The following is a 19,441-nucleotide window of genomic DNA, read 5'->3' on the forward strand; positions in this document are numbered from 1 at the left end:
TTATCATGTAGAGCAGGTCAAGACCATAATCCTTAATTATAGAGACCCAGCGTTCCCCCCCCACATGAGCAAGCATATGGTGACGGCGGCGAGGAAAAACTCCCCCCATTAACGGGAAGAAAGCTTGAGCAGAACCGGGCTCTAGGTGGGCGGCCATCTGCCTGGACCGGTTGGGGGGGGAGGAGGGGAGAGAGTGAGAGAGAGAAAGAGAAGCCAAGTTAGTAAGATGCATTAATGGGACTTGAATGTGCACAGATGGAGAGGGAGAGGAGGACCAGCATAACTAGGGGGCTGGTCCAAGGCAAGCCTGAACTGGCCCCTAACTATAAGCTTTACCCAAAAGGAAAGTTTTAAGCCTACTATTAAAATGGAAGATGGTTCCCACAGGAGAGGAGCCATTCTACTTTAGGGAACTCTAGGAACCTGAAGTAAGCCTGCATACTGGGAGCGCAGTGTTCTAGTGGGATAATACGGTACTATGAGCTCTTTAAGATATGATGGTGCCTGACCATTAAGGGCTTTGTAGGTGAGGAGAAAGATTTTAAATTCTATTCTGGATTTTACAGGAAGCCAGTTCAGAGAAGCTAAAATGGGAGAAATATGATCTCTTTTCCTAGTTTTTCTTAGTACAAGTGCAGCTTTATTCTGGACCAGCTGGAGAGTCTTTAGAGACTTGTCAGGGCAGCCTGATAATAAGGAATTGCAGTAATCCATCCTAGAAGAAACACATGCGTGAACTAGTTTTTCTGCATCTTTTTCAGACAGGATGTGCCTGATTTTTGCAATATTACGTAAGTGAAAAAAGGCAGTCCTTGAGATTTGTTTTATGTGGGAGTTAAAGGACATATCCTGATCAAAGATAACTCCCAGATGCCTTATGGTGGAGCTGGAGGCCGGGGTGATGCCATCCAGAGTAGATATATCATTAGATAAAGAGTTTCTAAGGTGTTTAGGGCCGAGCACGATAACTTAAGTTTTGTCTGAGTTCAGTAGCAGTAAATTGCAGGTTATCCAGGTCTTTATGTCCTTAAGGTATGCTTGGAGTTTAGTTAACTGATTGGCTTCATTGATTAAATATAATTGGGTATCGTCTGCATAGCAACGAAAATTGGAACTCTGTGTCTAACTTTTGCCTTCATGGAGGATTCATCATTAACGTGTACAAACTGAGATCGATCTGGTAAATAGGATTTAAACCAGCTTAATGCACTTCCTTTAATGCTAATTAAATGTTCCGATCTCTGTAAAAGGATTTGATGGTCAACAGTGTTTAACAAGACGAGCAGAGAGAGAAGTCCTCCGGGAGGCAGACGCGGTTTCTATGTGGTTTTTAGGTGGATAACTGCTCTGATGGAAGTGAAGAGAAGTGCGTAGGTGTGCAGCTCTGCCTCCTGGCCGTCATGATTGTGGTTTAATAAACTCAGCCATATATTCCTAGATGTGAGAGCTGCACCATCCAACTAATCCACCGAACAGGTTTTCCCCAGAAAGTCATCGACAAAGCCCGAGTCTGGGTCTTTGCTGGGTCGTCGTTCCTTTTTTTTATTTATTAATTTATAAAGACACCGCAATGAACGTTTCTGTAAATGTGCCAGTTTTAGCCAGCTGGCTTTCAGCTGCAGTCCTTTAGCTAGATGTTGTGAAAACCAATGAAGTTAAAAATTCATGTCACTGTTTTGTTTTTTTTTTACGGCCCACTAGTTTACTCTTTTGGTTTCAGTCTCACTGCTTTCATACTAGTTTCCTGATGCAGCAGGCAGCTGTTTTCTGCTCTAATAAACTCACTGTACATCACCTGCCCAGCAGCTGACAGGCAGGCAGAATTAGCCACCAGCTGGTGAAGAAACATCAAGCTGCTTTTTCCTTCACATGTTTTTGAAGACCGGAGCTACAACTCCAGATTAATCCTAATGTTGCTCTCCGTCTATATGTGTGTAAATAAACAACTAACACGTTACATCAGCTTTACAAGGTGATGGGAAAATAAATAACTGCAGGTTTAACAATAATAAGCTAAGATTGATCTATTAGGAGCCATGCAGTTACCAGATAATAACACAGAGAGTGGAGGTTTATAACCGCGGCTGTAAATGTGTGTTCATACATATTTCAGGTGGTTTACCTGGAGGCTCAGGGAGACGGTGCTGTGTTCTCCTCTCTGGCTAACGGCCCTCATCCTCTCTATGTGCCCCTGCTCATGCTGGTTGTGGACTGCATCCTCTACCTTCTGCTGGCCGTCTACCTGGACCAGGTGCTGCCAGGTATGTACACACACACACACACACACACGCAAACACACAGTATAGCTGAATATAATTGAAAGCTGCGATGATTTGTCAATTAATCAATTAGTCGGTTGACAGGAAATTAATTTGCAAGTATTTTTATTTGTTTTGAGTAATTTTATTAAGAAAAAATGTCTATTTTATAAACCAAATGACAAAATAATCAACAGATTAGCTGAACATTTCTGCAGCAGTTTCCCTTTAATTTTAACTTCTTCTTCTTCTTCTTCTTCTTCTTCTTCTTCTTCTTCTTCTTCTTCTTCTTCTTCTTCTTCTTCTTCTTCTTCTTCTTCTTCTTCTTCTTCTTCTTATTATTATTATTATTATTATTATTATTATTATTATTATTATTATTATTTATTTATTTTTATTATTATATGGTCTGACCCGCAGGTGAGTTTGGAATGAGGAGGTCCTTGTTGTACTTCCTGAAGCCGTCCTATTGGTCCAAACGCAGAAAGCGCTATGTTGAAGTGAGCTCGGTGTACGACACGGAGGTGAACGGCACGCCCGGCGGGGACGAGTCCGTCGAGCCCGTCTCACCCGAGTTCAGAGGGAAAGAGGCCATCCGGTAAAAGTCTGAACTTGTATCTGAGTGTCGGCTGGATGAACAGTTCTGTTTTGTGTTGTTTGGGTCGTTACAGTTTGATCTAATGCAGCAGCATCACTCAGAGTGTTCAATTCACATTTTAATGCAGTTTTAGCTTAAATGATCTAAATCTAACATATGCATTCAGAGGATGAGCCCTTTGATTGAGGAAATCAGTGTCAGACTCTGGTCCTGGTTCGCTGTCTGATTGGTTTAGGAGAGAGCTAGCGGGACCAGGCTATAACCTGAGAGCTGCTTCTGTGTTTACACCTCTCTCATTTCTGTTTTTTTTTTTTATTTATCCATCTCTGGCAGCATCAACAACATCTGCAAAGTGTACAAAGAGAAGGACAACGTGGTGGAGGCTCTGAGAGGTGAGTCATCAAACACCATCGTCTCTAAAAGCTGTGATGCGTTCAAGTTGTCAGAGTGTCAACCTGCTGCTCTTCACAGTGTGTCCAGTGACTGAAGTAGAGCTGAAAAAATAACACTTCACACAAGTTCTGCTTTAATAACATCAGTTCACTTGTGCAGCTTTTAACATCTGTTGCTCCGTTTACTCAGGCAAATAAACATAATACAAATGTAATATAATCAGACTGCAGCATGTTAGTTATAAGAGAAAATAGACTGTTCATTAAACATTTAAATGGTTTCTATAGAAACCTATGGCAGGTGGTAATTTGCACATGCCTACATTAGCACGTCATTGCTGAAACAATATGTTCTTCAGGTTGACTGTGTCTGTTTTCTAATGTTAATCCTCATTTTCTGAGTAACAGATAAATATTCTGTGTGAGGTATGGTGATACATAGAGCTGCAGCAACTGTTTTGATCATCGTTTTGAGTCATTTGTTAAGAAAAAACGCTCAATTCTCTGGTTCCAGCTTCTTAAAAAACATCTTAATTAATCGGAAACTATTTTGTTTATTGTTTAATCTTTTTTCAAGTAAAAATGCCAAATATCTGATGGTTCCAGGCTTGTTTTTCCTTTTCATGTATTTAATATTTTAACATTTTAGACTGTTAATCAGTCAAAACGTTGCAATTTTCATTATTTTTCACTTTATCTTCATCATTTTTTCACTTCATAGTCATTTGTCATAGCTGTAGTACATTTTCGGTTGCATCTTGGGTTTTAGGAGACAGCGTTCGACATTTTTCACTATTTTCTGGCATTTTATATTATTATTTTATATTACAGATTAATCGATAATGGAAATAATTGTCACTGTAACGCTGTGACCCTTAGATTTGCTCCTCATGATGTCGTCCCTCGTCTGTCTTTACCTCTCCTCTTCCAGGTTTGACGTTCGACATCTACGAGGGTCAGATCACGGCTCTGCTGGGACACAGCGGGGCGGGAAAGTCCACTCTCATGAACATCCTGTGCGGCATCTGCCCGCCCACCAACGGCTCGGCCACCATCTACGGCTCCCCCGTGGCGGAGATCGCAGACGGGTCGGAAATGAAACAGCTGGTGGGAATTTGCCCCCAGTTCAACATCATCTTTGATGTGCTCACCGTGGAGGAGCACCTGAAGATATTCGCCGCCATCAAAGGGATCCCGCCGGCAGACATCGATGCTGAGGTAATGTGACGGCGGCGCTGCTCTAAACGCCTGCAAAAGAGCGTCTGGTGGGATTCGTCTGGGAGGATTTGTGTCTAATATCAAGTTTCACATAATGTTAGAAACATTCAGTGTGTTTACATGCACTTATGTAACCAGGTTACTCAGGGAAACCGGGTTATGTGGGTAATGGGGGAACGTGTTTACATGCACTTATGTAACCAGGGGCCTCATTTATAACTGTTGCTAAGCACAAAACAGGGTTTGAAAGATATATACGTCAGGTCACGCCTGTACCGAAGCTCTGACCCGTGCGTATGAGCGTTTGGGGGACAGAAAAATGGCGACGCAGACGGTGAGGTGGTGAATTGAAGCCAGATTGTATAATAATCCTCTCACACATTTAATTTCACTGAATTTCGAACATTAATTATAGATCCACTTTATCATAAACTTTCAAGTCAGCAGTTTTACTTGTGCTTGTGTTTGTAGTGAACTTTTTCAATTTTAAAAAGATATAAGCCGACTCACATCTTAACTTATTACATCTGTGATTTATTATTGAACGATTAATTAAATATTGAGTGCAATGCACCGTCACATCCCCCCCAACTCCCGGAGCGTAGAGTAGAGGACCGGGCTGTGTGGTCCTCACATGGTCTCATGATCGGTTGTGGCTGAAATGACAGGATGAGGTCAAAATGTCAGGATGATGTCAGGATGATGTCAGGATGATGTCATGATGATGTGTCAGGATGATGTCAGGATGATGTCAGGATGATGTCAGGATGATGTCAGGATGATGTCAGGATGCGGCAGATGGAGGAATTCTGTAAAGTCTGGCTCGTCTTTCCCCAGTTTTCCGTGTGAATATACTGATTCCTTTTCACCTCAACTACTTCAACTAACTGATGAAATGATCAGTTGTAGAAATCCACGATGACATCAGATAACTTTAAAGAATTGCAGAACTAACATATTTTAAATGTGCACGTGTGCAGCGATGCTCTTCTTGGCATCCTCCTCCGTGTCTCTGTGTCATTGTTTCATTTGTTACACCGACTGCATCAACAGCTGCTGCAGCTGTGAGCCTCTCAGGAACGACATGTATGACATCAGTATTGATGAGGCCTTTTTTTATTGATCATTTGAGGTTAACTGTGGGAGCGTAGGAGGTGGGATATGAGGTTTGTCCATGTTTGCACATTTTCAAGTTGCTCGTGATTTATAAAGGGAAAAATCCATGCATCCATGTGTTATTAGATTATCTCCTGGTGACACTATTTTTGGCTTTTCGTTCGCACGTATACTTTTGGTTCGGATCCTACATGCGGTTTTATAAATGAGGCCCTTTGATACTGTAAACCTGCGTATACATGCAGCAGATCAGTAACCAGATGTCTCTCCTACCTCCATCCTTATTTTGTAAGTGTGCCAACTGATTTTAACTGTATTAGTTACAGAGCAGAGCATGAAAGTGTTGTGAATTAAACAAATAGTCAATGTTCACTGGTGGAAGCAGATTTGTTTAAACTTCTAGATGCTGCTTTGTGTGTAGTTTTGGTTTCAGTCGAACTTTCGGAGGATTTATTTATCATCCAGCTGCTCTGCTGTACTTTCTCAGTCTGCAGTTGACTGTTATGCACCTGTGCACTCATAAAAAAACAATTAGAAACCCGGTTACACGTATACATGGCAGAGAAACCTACCTGATCCTCTAACCCGATTACGGAAACCAGGTTTCTCGTTGACTTTCTGGAGAAATGGATGTAAAAGCAACTGGTTAATTACAAGTTCAAAGCAGTGAATACAACTTTATATGATCAGATAAGGCGTCTTCTTGAGTTGTCAGTCTGACGTTTGACTCTCTGATAGGTTTCCAAAGTGCTGAAGGATCTGGACTTGGAGAAGATCATGACTGCTCAGGCCAAGAATCTGAGCGGAGGCCAGAAGAGGAAGCTGTCCGTGGGCATCGCCATTCTAGGAGATCCCAAGGTACTCGCAGCTTCTGACAGACCAGTTCTCATATAGTATTTGTGTGGGTATACCGGGTCACATGTTGGTGGTTGTTGTGTTAGATCCTGCTCTTGGACGAGCCCACGGCAGGCATGGACCCCTGCTCCAGACATCAGGTCTGGTCGCTGCTGAAGAACCGCAGAGCCGGCAGGGTCACCGTGCTCAGCACGCACTACATGGACGAAGCCGACATCCTCGCTGGTACCAACTCTTCCTCTTACATAACACGCACAGACCCACAGGCACCAAAACCATTAGACACATATCATCCCAGTTTGGAAATTAAGAGTCAAAATTTAGCTTTTAGTCTCTCTCTTTTAATCCCTTTTTTAAAAGTCTGAATTAATTAAACTTAAATTAGACGTAAAGTCTCAGAGATGCAAGTTTCACTAAAGTCCTCAACTTTTATTTTCTGCTGTTTGCTGCATGTGAGCATCTGAGGAAGATTTGACTTTTGACGACTTATAGTGTCACCATGAAGATTTATTTTTAGCTGCAGTTAGAGAATCTGTGCTGGATCTGTTGTTCCGGTTAAACACAGATAAAGTTGTATTTTATCTCCTTATCTCCAGATCGCAAAGCCGTGATCTCTCAAGGACAGCTGAAATGTGTCGGCTCCTCCTTGTATCTCAAGATCAAGTGTGGCGTCGGATACCATCTCAGGCCAGTAGATTCTGCTTTTCTGCTGCATTTTTATTGCTGCAACCTTCGTGGCCCCCTAGTGGATGGTTTTTATAGATATAGATAGTCTGATGTATGATAGCTGCCTGCATCCTTACAACCTGTGTCTTAAACACATAAAGCTCTTAATTTAACTAGATGTTTTCCTCCCTCACAGAATGTCTATCAACGAGGAATGTGAAGCTGAGCAGATCACGTCATTGGTTGAGAGGCACGTTCCCAAAGCGAAGTTGGCACGGCAACACGAGGCAGAGTTGACCTTCACTCTGCCCTTTGAGAGCATGGACACTTTTTCAGGTCAGATCACAGAGAATATTTCCCCGTCTCATTTTTGCTTTTATTGTTCCACACAGACAACTGCCCAGGAAAAAAAAAAGATTCATTTGCATAGTTTCCTCTGATTTCCCGTCCTCGTTACCGTCTGTATCGTCCCCACATAGTGAAGCAAACCCAGACAAATGCTAAAATAATTACTGCAAGTCATTTCTGACTCAGCTTTGGCTGCAACAGCAGTGGAACAGCAGCAGGTAATGACTAATTTTCCTTTCCTAGGCTTGTTCTCTGAGCTCGACTGTCAACCTAATCTGGGAATTATCAACTATGGGGTTTCCATGACGACACTGGAGGATGTTTTTCTCCGTTTGGAAGCAGAAGCTGAAGTGGACCAAGCTGGTGAGAGCAGCAATTAATGTTAATTGTCACATTTCTTTCATTGCATTCGTCTAAACGAGTATTGTCTGTGTTTGTCTCATGTCTGCAGACTACAGCGTGTTCAATCGGGAGCAGACGGAGGACGAATCCGACAACTTCTCTCTGGACGACACGGACCAGCGGCTGCTGACGTTCTCGGACAGCAAGTCGGATGTGGTGTCGGGTCACGCTCTGTGGCGACAGCAGTTCAGCGCCGTGGCCTGGCTGCACATGCTCAACATGCGCAGGGAGAGGAAGGCCTTCATTTATACGTGAGTGTTCAGAGGAGGAGGAGGGGGGGGGGGAGAGGCAGTCCCCGCTACGGTTCATCCTCTACACCAACGATTGCAGGAGTCAGCTCAAGGACAGATGACGCAGTTGTTGTCAGCCTGCCTCATAGAAATATGAGTCATCACATCGGCCTGATGATGTCTTTCTCAGATTGAACATTCCCAAAAACCAAAGTTAGGTCATTGATTCCTGGAAAAAAGGATTTCCACCTCCCCAAACTACCGTTAGAGGACAAGACGTAGAGATTGTAGAGAGCAAGAGTATCTCGGCACTTACATTGATAAGAGAGTAGCTTTCATGTAAACAGTGAGGCGATATGCAAGACTGGAAAACAAAGGCTACGTCTTTAATGTCGACAAATCCCTGATTCAGTCTCTCGCTGATCTGTTAGTGCGGGAATTGAAATGTATGAAACAAGAATCAATTAGGAGACATTGTCAGCAGCCTTCACCGTCACACATTTATAACAGACAAATCATACAGAAAGCTAAATCCATCCTGTCAAATCCGGACCGTCCTCTCTTTAAGGAATTTGACATCCCGTCCTCTGCTGAGAGATCCGGGTTTAGGCTGCGTTCACAGGCGGTGGGGCGTTCAGCAGCAGGGTCGAGCGGAGGTGTGGAGTGGTGGGGCGGGGTGTGGGCGTGTTTATTTGTGCTCTACAAATGTAACCGCTGTGAAAACAATCAGGAAAATAATGTTTTATTGATCTGATTCACCGGCTTTCTCACTCCCTCTCTTCATTCACTCTCCAGCTCGCTCGACCACAGCTGCTCTCTCTCTCTCTCTCTCTCTTTTTCTCTCATCTTTTTTTAAAATGAGTCGGGAAGCCGACAGCAAAGTCTAACTTAACTAACGTTATCAAGCGAAGAGAAACGTCCTCCCCTCGTCCTGGTGTAACGTCTTTGTCCTCCCTCATGGCGGAGTTTACAACTCTTGTCAGTCTGATCTCCCGCTGTGATTGGCCGCCGTAGTGACGTCGGGTTGCGTTTCTCCAAAAGTTGACTCTGGCGTTTTCGCCGCATCGTCTGATTTGGTGTGAATGCAGCCTTAGAAAAAAGAGATGCAACGTGTTCAAGTTTTCATCCGCTCTTAATGCTAATACTTTATGACTGACTCACAGCTTAGCACCTGCTTTTAACACACATCCTTATTACTTTTAATGTCTTTTATTGTCTTGCTGTGTCTTTATTATGTTCACGGTTTTGTGTTTTTAAATAATTTCCTCTTGTGGGACGATAAAGATCTGAACTGAACATCCCGTCACCTTCTCTCGCAGTCTGGCCTTGTTCCTGGTGTTTGTCGCCGCCGTGCTCGTCCTGTCTCTGGCTACAGGAAACATCCAGATTCACTCTCCGGACCGTCAGTTCCTGCCAATTTACCTCCTCAAAAGGAACCAGGCGCCCCGGAGATACGCCACCAGCCTCCTGGTCCAGAACTCGTCAGGTGAGTCCACAGGAGATTTTCTAAAGTGTACGATTTCATGACCGGGGGGGAGGAAACGAGCTGATATTTTTGCATCCGGATGTTGGCAGCAAAACAGAAACGTAGACGTCGTATTGAATGATGTAGCAGGTTGTTCTCTCGGCGAGACCTCAGATTACCTCTCTGTCAGGAAGTGCTGCATGCTGTAAATATTGTGACTGCTGCACAACTTGTAAATTACAACAAACTGTCCCACGGGGTGCAACTCTAACCCCCTCCTCCTCTTCCTCTGTGATTTATCCTCTGAATGTTCTCCTTTCTCCCGACAGGCTCTGACATTTCCGACTTCATCCACAACCTGGAGTCTCAGGACATCAAGGTGGAAATGATGAAACACGGCGACTACATGGCCGCAGCTCCTCACAGCGCCGCCATCAACGTAACGGGATCCAGCAAGGTCATTTTTTTATATCGGGACAGATTGAATTTGAACTTTTTTTTGATATCAGGTATTTTGATGATGAGCATCAGATGTGGGCGTCACCTCCTCCTACTGTTGCAGATGAAGAGCTCTTTGTTTGAGGGCTGCTGAGTCCTCTTAACTGAGAGCTTTGATGGAGTGGAGTTCACCTTTCTGTCTCGTTAACAGGGTTTCAGATACAGCGTTGCGTTCAACAGCACCACGGTCCACTCTTTACCCATGGCCGTCAACATACTAAGCAACGCTCTTCTAAGAGGTCTGAACGGTTCCGGACACATCCGAACGTGGACCAAACCCTTTGATTATGTGAGTGTTTGTTTCCTTCTTCCCTGTTTCCTTCCTGCCGTTTAAAGATATTAAACGTCTCCACTGTGATAATCCCTCAGCAAATCCCGGACGCTACGTCGTACGCGCTGGTCTACATAGAGGCCATCATACTGGGGATGCTGGCAGCTGGGATGCCGGCCTATTTCGCCATGGACCACACCCGGGACAGAGAGGTAACCGCTTCTGATTATGATTTGAGTGATTATTTCATCTGTCCAGCAAAGCATTTATCTCACTAATAGAAGTGAAATTACAGGATGGACACAAACAGTCATAAATATGTAAGTAAAGGAAAGAGATTTGATTGTAAATTCAATGGAAATAAGTGTAATTTAAAATATGAAAAACAAGGAGTGATATTGCTGTTTGTGTTCAATATTTCTGGGATTTTCTAAACTGAATATTTCATTCATTGGTTGTTTGGTTGTGATCCAGTGTCCTGATGGTGTCAGTAGTTGTTATTCTAATAATAGATGTCAGATATATGTTGACTTGTATTTTTGCTTGTTTTTTATCGTAATTCTCTCTTCAGATCAAGTGTCGCTCTACGCTGCGTATCTCTGGTCTGGTGCCGTCGGCGTACTGGTGCGGTCAGGCGGCGGTGGACATCCCCTTTTACTACCTCATCCTGTCCTGTATGAACATCATCCTCTTCTCCTTCCACACCGGAAACCTGCTCAACTCCAGTAACCTCACTGCTGTGGTCCGTACCGCTGCTTTATTATATTTAATGCTTTACAAACACACACAAACGTAGATAGAACTGTCCATATATTGGACATTAAAGCTTTTAAAACGTTACACAACATGCATGCAACAGACATGATATTATAAAGTCTAGTCTAGGTATTCCTATACTGTGATTTCCTTCTCATAGCATTAATGAATTCACCGTTAACTATTAACCTGAACAGTTTATGATGTTGGATATGGTATCATTGTAATCCTCGGCCATCAAAACGTGGGGGTAGACATCACTTTTTCTGTGTTATCATGTTTGGTTCAGGAGATATGATATACAATATACATAATTAGGTTATGGTGGAAAGTAAATTGGTCGCCATGGCCACCACGAGGCGTTAGTTTTCACACATCACCTGGACTATAACGTATTGTAAACCTCTTCCTCTCTTAGGTGCTGTGTACTGTTGGTTTCGGTCCAGCTATGATCCTCTTCACTTACGTGTTCTCTTTCGGCTTCGCTCGAGTCCAGAGCAACAGGGATTTCTTCTCTGTCATCTCCATGATGGTGAGACAGGACGCTACGATCACGATATCTAAAAGAAAATACATTTCAATACATCACATGTGATCCTGAAAGCTGCTCGTTATCAGAGCCTTGTTAAATGGTTTTGACTCGTATCTCAGGTGTGCGTGGTGTCGGCGTCGGTGGTCCAGCTGTCGTTTGTGAACGACAACCCCGGACTGACCAGAAACCTGCACAACGCCTTGTGTTTCTTCAACCCTCTGTATCCTCTCATGGGCTGCCTCAACTGCATCACCAAGGTAGGAGCTCAACCGGGGGGGGGGGGGGTTACCTTTTTATCCTTAAACCTGCCGGATAGACGCTCTGCAGGACGGGTACAGTACAGATTAGAATGAAGCTGTGAAATACTGAAATATTTCTGAGTAAAATGATGCTTAAATTCCACATCTGTTTATCTTTAGCTAAAAAGTATTAAGTTAAATGTGTATATTTTATTACTTATTACACTGATATTTCAGGTTTTACTAGCAGAGAAAATCAACTGAAAGATCAATGATTCTGCTTCTAACTGATGTAATAGAGAAACCAGATGCCTTATTATATCCTATATATTTATACAGAGGTGCAACTAACGATCATTTCATAATAGATTAATCTCTGAATCTTAAATATAAAATGTGAGAAAGCTTCGGATGTCTTGTTTTGGTCCAAAACCTTCAGATATTCAATTCACTGTCATATATGATGAAGAAAAACAGCAAATTGTCATATTTGAGAAGCTGGAACCAGAAAATATTTCCCGTTTTTGCTTAAAAAATGACTAAAATGATTATTAGATTATCAAAATAGTTGAGGTGGTTCTCCGGTCCAGCCTCGTTACTCAAAGGTCACTACTTATTTTAATGATTTTTCCTTCACTTTAAAGCTGCAACTAACAATTTTATTTACATTTTAATTGTCTGAACAACAATACAAACCTAAAATATCCTTCTCACTGTGTCATAAGGAAAATAATTATTGCAGTTGAGAAGCAGGAAACGGGGAGTTTTTGGTATTTTTATTTTTAACCCTAAATTTCTACCAGATCAGTCGTTGTTTCATGTGCAGATTGAGGTCTCAGACAATCAGCTCTGTTTCTGGCGTGTGAGAAGGAATTCCACGCTCCGATTCCCACAATTCAGCATAAAGTTCCCTCGATGTGCTTGTGCGAGTAAACAATAACTAAATGGACAGAATTTAAATGTTTCAGGATGTTTTCTTTGGACTCTTCAGGTAAATTTTGGAAGACAAGAAGCAGGAATAACCTCACTTTTCTATTTGTTCTTGGTTCCAGGCGACGTTTCTCCCGTCTCTGTACGAGGAGAACTTCTTGTGGAAGAACCTGCTCATTGCAGTCGTAGCTGTATGTATCTGATTTTAAAATAAAGTGTCTAAAACATTGAAACTTACAGAATACAGAGACCCGTAGAAGTGTGTGTTCAGTTATAATATATATATGTGTGTGTTTCTGTGCTCAGCCTTATCTCCAGTGCATCGTGCTGCTCTTCCTGCTCCGCTGGCTGGAGATCCGTTACGGAGGCAGGACGATGAAAAACGATCAGTTCTGCAGGTGATGAGGTTTATTGCTTGTGTTTCACATGAACAGTGCAGCTTCTGAGTTCTTAACTGACAGGAAACAGGAGTGTTCTAGTTAACGGCATTATGTCGGATCCACTGGCTTCAAACATAGGTTCACCCCCAGGGTTGCATTCTGTCACCTCCTTCTCTTCATCCCGTACCCAGATAGCTGCAGGTCTCATAGAGAAGGCGGCTATCTGGTGAGATTTTCTGATGACTGTCTGACCGCCGTGGTAGTGCCCTCCCTCACTTTGTCAGCTGGTGCGATGAAAAGACCTTAATGTGTGGAAAACAAAAGAATGTTACCACTGAGAGTGTTGTGAAGCGACGCCAACAGAGGATTCACCTTCTGAAGAAGTTAAATTCTTTTAATGTCTGTAAGGGCATCTTATGTATTTTCTATCAGTCTTTTATTGAAAGTATCTTAATCTCTCTGTCAAGGACAAGAACTGCCTCTACAGTATTGTGAAGGTCTGTTCTAAGATCCGGCAAAGAGACTTGTGTTCTCTGTGGGAGAGGCAGGCGGTCAAGTTTCCCAACCCGACCACATCCCGTCCTCCGACTTCATTTTAACGCTCTCAGGCCGTCGTTTTACGGCGCCGCTTTCATTCCTTCTGCCGTCCTGCTGTTAAACCTTGATATCAGTATGTGGAATGAATAATATTTCCATACTCGTGGAGTTTTATTGTTTTTAACTAATCATTCTGGGGCTTGTTATTGCTGGGACTAGGAGAAGTTATAATTGCTGACAAACACTTAAAATGTCCTTATATCAGCTTCTAACTACATTATAGTGTGTTATAAACATTTATCAGTCATTTAAACTGCTTATAAATGTGAAATAAGGAGACTTAAAGTCAAATGTTACAGATGGGAGCCAACCTCGATGTTTTCTTTTTTAAACCTTCACAGGATCTCATCCAAGTCGAAGCCTAAAGTGGAGAGGAACCCAGAGGAAGGACTGAACGAGGATGAGGATGTACAGATGGAGAAGGCCAGAGTGAAGGAGGCTCTCAGCTGCCAGTCCTGTGAGGAGGTCAGTGACGTTTCAGCGGAGGACTCAGTCTGTGATCCACATATGAGGCGATTTAAGACTGAAAACTGTTTTATTTAAAGTGTTGATGTGATATCTGTGGTACATGTTCTTGTAGAAGCCGATGGTGGTCGTGAGTAACCTGAGGAAACAGTACAAAGGCAGAAGAGAAGGTTTTTCTCTCAACAAGACGAGGAAAGTGGCCACAAAGAACATCTCTTTCTGTGTTCGTAAAGGTATGTTTTTGTTTTTTTGTCAAGTAATTCTCATTAAATGATAATTAATTAATGATAATGTTAAATATGTTTGAACTGTGAACTCAATAGTTTTTAGTAAAAACTCAGCTGTTGTTTCTTCAGGTGAGGTTCTCGGACTGTTGGGGCCCAACGGAGCAGGAAAGAGCACCATCATGCACATGCTGTCAGGTGACACCGACCCCACTGCAGGACAGGTACAGTACTGATCAGAACGAAGCTGTGAAATATTGATCCTCAATCAACACTCATTTAACTTTCTGAGGAAAATGATGCTTAAATATCACATCTGTGGTGTTTTTGTATGAATTTATCTTCAGCTAAATAGTATTTAAACTTTAGTTAAGTGTATATATTTTATTATTATTATTATATATAGTATTTATTTACTTATTACACTGATATTTCAGGTTTTACTAGCAGAGAGAATCAACTGAAAGATCAATGATTCTGCTTCCAACTGATGTAATAGAGAAACCAGATGCCTTATTATATCCTATATATTTATACAGAGGTGCAACTAACGATCATTTCATAATAGATTAATCTCTGAATCGTACAATATAAAATGTGAGAAAATAGTGAAAAATGCTGCTATAAAATGTTATAATTTCTGTCTTCAGATGTTTTGTTTTGCTCCAAAACCTTCAGATATTCATTTCACTGTCACATATGACGAAGAAAAACAGCAGATTGTCATATTTGAGAATCTGGAACCAGAAAATATTTCCTATTTTTGCTTAAAAAATGACTAAAATTATTATTTGATTATCAAAATAGTTGAGGTGGTTCTCTGGTCCAGCCTCGTTACTCAAAGGTCACTACTTATTTTAATGATTTTTCCTTCACTTTAAAGCTGCAACTAACAATTTTTATTTACATTTTAATTGTCTGAACAACAATACAAACCTAAAATATCCTTCTCACTATGTCATAAGGAAAATAATTATTGCAGTTGAAAAGCTGGAAACGGGGAGTTTTTGGTATTTTTATGAGAAAAACACTTGAAAGATTAATTGATCATCAGATTAGTTGCCAGTTAATCTCCTGTTTTTGATCGTTAACTGTAAAAGTCAAAGTTCAACTTAATATCCATACATTGTAGAAATAACCAGTAACATTGATGAATGGGGAACGTAACGTTGTCATCACTGTTGACTGATCAGCTGTTTTTCTCTGTCCAGGTGCTGATGGGAGATTACAGCACAGAGTTTCGATCGACGGACAACCCGCTGGAGCACGTTGGCTACTGTCCGCAGGTGAACCCTCTGTGGCCCCGGATCACTCTGCAGGAACACCTGGAGATCTACGCCGCCATCAAGGGCCTGAGAGGACAGGACGTACCGGGTATCATCAAACGGTACGTCTGAGTCACACACCGTTCACCCGTCAGATGAGCCAGATTACTGGAGAGTCACAGTTTCTTCACATATATGAAGTAAAATACGACATCCAGCGGAGGTAAAATATTCAGCGTGTGATTGGATGAAAGCAGGAACGTGAACAGACGACCACGTTTTACCTTGAAAGTTGTTAAAACTCAATAACAGTAACTTCAATCACAGTACTTTATTGTTTGTGTTGTTGAAGGTGTCATGTGACAAATTATTATGTTATATTTAGGGCTGAACAATTACTCGAAATTTTATCAATATTGGAATATGGCCTGATGTAATATTTGTCGAAGGTGAAATGTGTTAAAATATCATTTAAAATGAAATATTATCTCTTCTACAGATTCCTGCAAAAATCACAGCAGAGTCATTTTAACATTTTTCAATAAAAATGAGAATAATGATAATAATAAAAATATCACAAATCATATCACAATTGCAACGTCAGTCAAAATAATCGTCCTAATGATGTTCATACTGTAGATTATAAAAGTTTTACCTTCATACAACCTCTTTAAAATATAACAGGATATCTTTCCTAAAGATGGAGGACTTACAAGAATACTTTTTATTAAAACAGTTATTTTTTTTTTAATGATTATTTATTAGAGTAAAATGCTTCATGTAACAGCTGCTGACATGTTTTTATCATCAGTGTGGTGAACGCTCTGGAGCTGAAGGATCATCTGAACAAACAAGCAAAGAGTCTGTCAGCAGGACTGAAGAGGAAGGTGAGAACATGTTTACTCTTTTTTTTAATTGTATGTAAACCTTTTATTCACTCACACATCTGATGTATATGTCTAAAAAGTCAGAATTTTGGTTTATAACTCTCCAATTTTAAGTGCAGTAGACTTCTGTAGTAAAACAGAACCCCAACGGACCAAATATCCTGATATATCCGCCCACTAACAACGGCCTAATTGGAGTACAGTTTAGGATAATATGATGTAAAGCAGTGGTCCCCCCAACCCCCGGACTGCAGACCGGTACAGAAAGAATAAATAACTTACATTATTTCCGTTTAATTTATTATCTAAATCTGAACGATGTTTTATTTTGAAAAATGACCGGATGGATTAAAGTCACAACAGCACTGAAAACCCTGTTCCCATTTCCAACATCCTGTCTGTGTGAAGCGTGGTTTTCTGCAGTGACGGCGACCAAAACAAAATTACGGACATAAGCAACACACTTCGGGTGTCGTTGTCTCGTTACCCCTCGACGGGGACCGTCTCATTGCAGAGAAACAAGCTCAGGGCTCCCGCTGGTTCAGCGTTACGTCGAGTTGTATAGTTCATGCACTTTATATTTGTTTTTGTGGTGCATCTTATTTTGAAGGCATGTTTAAACGTTACCATAGCAACCAGAAAGCTTTGGGGGGGCAGAGAGGATGTTATTCATGTTATGTTGTTGGCGCAATGAGTTGTATAGTTCATGCACTTCATATTTGTTTTTGTGGTGTATCTTATTTTGAAGGCGTGTTTAAACGTTATGTTACTCATGTTATGTTGTTGCCGCAATGTTACGAGGACGCTGCTAATAAAGTTGCATACGAGTACACGGTGGATTCAGGTTTATTATTATATATTAAACCTGAATATTATTAAAATACCACAGTTTTTATGCGGGTCATATCATTTTAGTTTGTTGTATTTATCTGCCGCACCTCAAAGGCCGGTCCGTGAAAATATTGTCTGACATTAAAGCGGTCCGTGGCTGTGAGACCTCTGCTGTAAAGGATGTAGCCTCAGATTCTTAAACATGTCTACATGGAGTCTTTTCAGATGACTTTGTTGAAATAAAACAAAAAGTTGAATCTGATCTCAAGTTTTTTTCCATGAAAACACATTTAAATCTTCTTTTGTCTCTTGTTCCTTGATTCTTTCTACCTTGTTATATGTTTTATATGTTTTATATGGTTTGACGTCACTGTTGTTGTTGTTTCTTTACAGTTGTGTTTTGCGTTGAGTATGATCGGGAATCCTCAGATTGTTCTACTGGATGAGCCGTCGTCGGGGATGGACCCCAAATCTAAACAACGCATGTGGTGAGATTAAATTTAAATGACACCTTTTTATAGTTTTAGATTTTAATGTGTTTTAATGTGTGAATTAAACTGTTAAGCTCAAACAAAAGATTTGTGTTTTTTTCCTTCTAACCACATTCATCAAACAATTAAGATAAAAATGTCGTTATTGTTCTGAAATGGATAATAAACTTTATTTCATCAGCTCCTTCTAAAGCAGTTAAAACACAATAAAAAAAGAAATGTCAGGAATAAAAAAAATCAAATAATTAAACTGAGTCTCCTCTGCAGGAGAGCCATACGCGCCGCCTTCAAGAACCGTCAGCGGGGCGCCGTCCTCACCACGCACTACATGGAGGAGGCCGAGGCCGTGTGCGACCGCGTCGCTATCATGGTGTCCGGCCAGCTGAGGTTTGCGCTCGCAGCTGCTGTGAGCTTTTATTCTGAAAGAACAGAACGTCCGTGTTAACACCGTTAATCATCCGTCTGTTTCCTCCGTCAGATGTATCGGATCCATCCAGCATTTAAAAGGGAAATACGGTCGAGGTTACAGTTTGGAGGTGAAGCTCAGGGAGGAGTTGACGGGGCTCCAGCAGGTGGCGCTGCTGCATAAAGAGATCCTCCGAATCTTCCCTCACGCCGCCAGACAGGAGAGGTGAGACAGTATCACACCGCCTGACACTGTTTCAGCTGTTTTTATAGCATCAGGATGACTTCTCTTGTTAGTAAGAGTTGTTGTAACTTCCAGTTAAAGGTCCAGAAGGAAAAGAGGAAGAAAGAGATGATAAAACAAACTCTAACATTACAAAAAGATTAATGAATTTCTCTTAATATAAACAAGAAATATGTTCCCTCTGAAAAATATTACAAGAAAACTCTTGAATAAGCATTCAGGCTGTTAACCAGTTAAAAAACCAACTAATTAATCACACAGTTTGCTGTGATTCATTGCGATGAATTATTATTATTATTATTATTATTATTATTATTATTATTATTATTATTCATTGCATCTAATTCTGTTTCCTGTTCACTTTCTGTGCAGTTTTGCTACTCTGATGGTTTATAAGATTCCCATGGAGGATGTCAAATCACTGGCCAAGTCTTTCTCCCAGTTAGAGAGTGGTGAGTCACACACACACACACACATATATATATATATATACACATCTGGAACATATTTACTGAGTCATTCAATAAATTCTTCTTGCAATTTATCTTCTTTTTGTTTATTTTCAGCCAAGCAAACCTTCAACTTTGAGGAGTACAACTTCTCCCAGTCGACGTTAGAGCAGGTATGAAGACGCTCCACATGTTCAAACAGATGTTATTCTCATTATAATTAAGTACAGTTAACAAGTACTGAAGTAAAATGTAGTTAAAATTAGTGTTGAAACTATCAAGTTAATGAAAATATGTAAATTAATCATTTCTAAGCAAGAACACAATGATCCAGTGATCCAGTGCAAACAGGAGCTGCTAATCGCTGAGTCAGCATTCGTTTAACGGCGCCAGTTTGCCAAAATGTGACCAAATATAATTATATAGTAC

General features: G+C 41.2%; 1 protein-coding gene and 1 long non-coding RNA gene across 7 annotated transcripts in view; one reads left to right on the forward strand and one right to left on the reverse strand.

The window, feature by feature from the left end:
* abca5 (ATP-binding cassette, sub-family A (ABC1), member 5) overlaps positions 1-19,441 on the forward strand; it is a 31,367-nt gene that overhangs the window by 7,408 nt on the left and 4,518 nt on the right. For all 6 annotated transcript variants that reach the window (XM_044338328.1, XM_044338323.1, XM_044338326.1 and 3 more), the window contains 29 exons: positions 2,114-2,261; positions 2,679-2,856; positions 3,190-3,248; positions 4,180-4,466; positions 6,321-6,440; positions 6,524-6,662; positions 7,034-7,124; positions 7,300-7,439; positions 7,695-7,814; positions 7,903-8,104; positions 9,403-9,569; positions 9,878-10,005; positions 10,198-10,335; positions 10,416-10,529; positions 10,889-11,059; positions 11,492-11,605; positions 11,725-11,862; positions 12,897-12,965; positions 13,081-13,172; positions 14,093-14,216; positions 14,332-14,449; positions 14,573-14,664; positions 15,652-15,827; positions 16,517-16,592; positions 17,817-17,911; positions 18,182-18,301; positions 18,393-18,545; positions 18,936-19,015; positions 19,130-19,185. In XM_044338328.1, the coding sequence (XP_044194263.1) occupies positions 2,114-2,261; positions 2,679-2,856; positions 3,190-3,248; positions 4,180-4,466; positions 6,321-6,440; positions 6,524-6,662; positions 7,034-7,124; positions 7,300-7,439; positions 7,695-7,814; positions 7,903-8,104; positions 9,403-9,569; positions 9,878-10,005; positions 10,198-10,335; positions 10,416-10,529; positions 10,889-11,059; positions 11,492-11,605; positions 11,725-11,862; positions 12,897-12,965; positions 13,081-13,172; positions 14,093-14,216; positions 14,332-14,449; positions 14,573-14,664; positions 15,652-15,827; positions 16,517-16,592; positions 17,817-17,911; positions 18,182-18,301; positions 18,393-18,545; positions 18,936-19,015; positions 19,130-19,185 (3,705 nt within the window). The remainder of the gene's footprint in view (positions 1-2,113; positions 2,262-2,678; positions 2,857-3,189; positions 3,249-4,179; positions 4,467-6,320; positions 6,441-6,523; positions 6,663-7,033; positions 7,125-7,299; positions 7,440-7,694; positions 7,815-7,902; positions 8,105-9,402; positions 9,570-9,877; positions 10,006-10,197; positions 10,336-10,415; positions 10,530-10,888; positions 11,060-11,491; positions 11,606-11,724; positions 11,863-12,896; positions 12,966-13,080; positions 13,173-14,092; positions 14,217-14,331; positions 14,450-14,572; positions 14,665-15,651; positions 15,828-16,516; positions 16,593-17,816; positions 17,912-18,181; positions 18,302-18,392; positions 18,546-18,935; positions 19,016-19,129; positions 19,186-19,441) is intronic.
* Positions 79-11,548, reverse strand: LOC122971608. The gene is made up of 3 exons (XR_006399529.1): positions 11,466-11,548; positions 2,123-2,254; positions 79-161 (listed from the first exon to the last, which is right to left on the reverse strand). It is a non-coding gene; the product is annotated as an uncharacterized LOC122971608 (long non-coding RNA).

The sequence above is a fragment of the Thunnus albacares genome, chromosome 20, assembly GCF_914725855.1.
Source record: "Thunnus albacares chromosome 20, fThuAlb1.1, whole genome shotgun sequence".
Classification (NCBI taxonomy): domain Eukaryota; kingdom Metazoa; phylum Chordata; class Actinopteri; order Scombriformes; family Scombridae; genus Thunnus; species Thunnus albacares.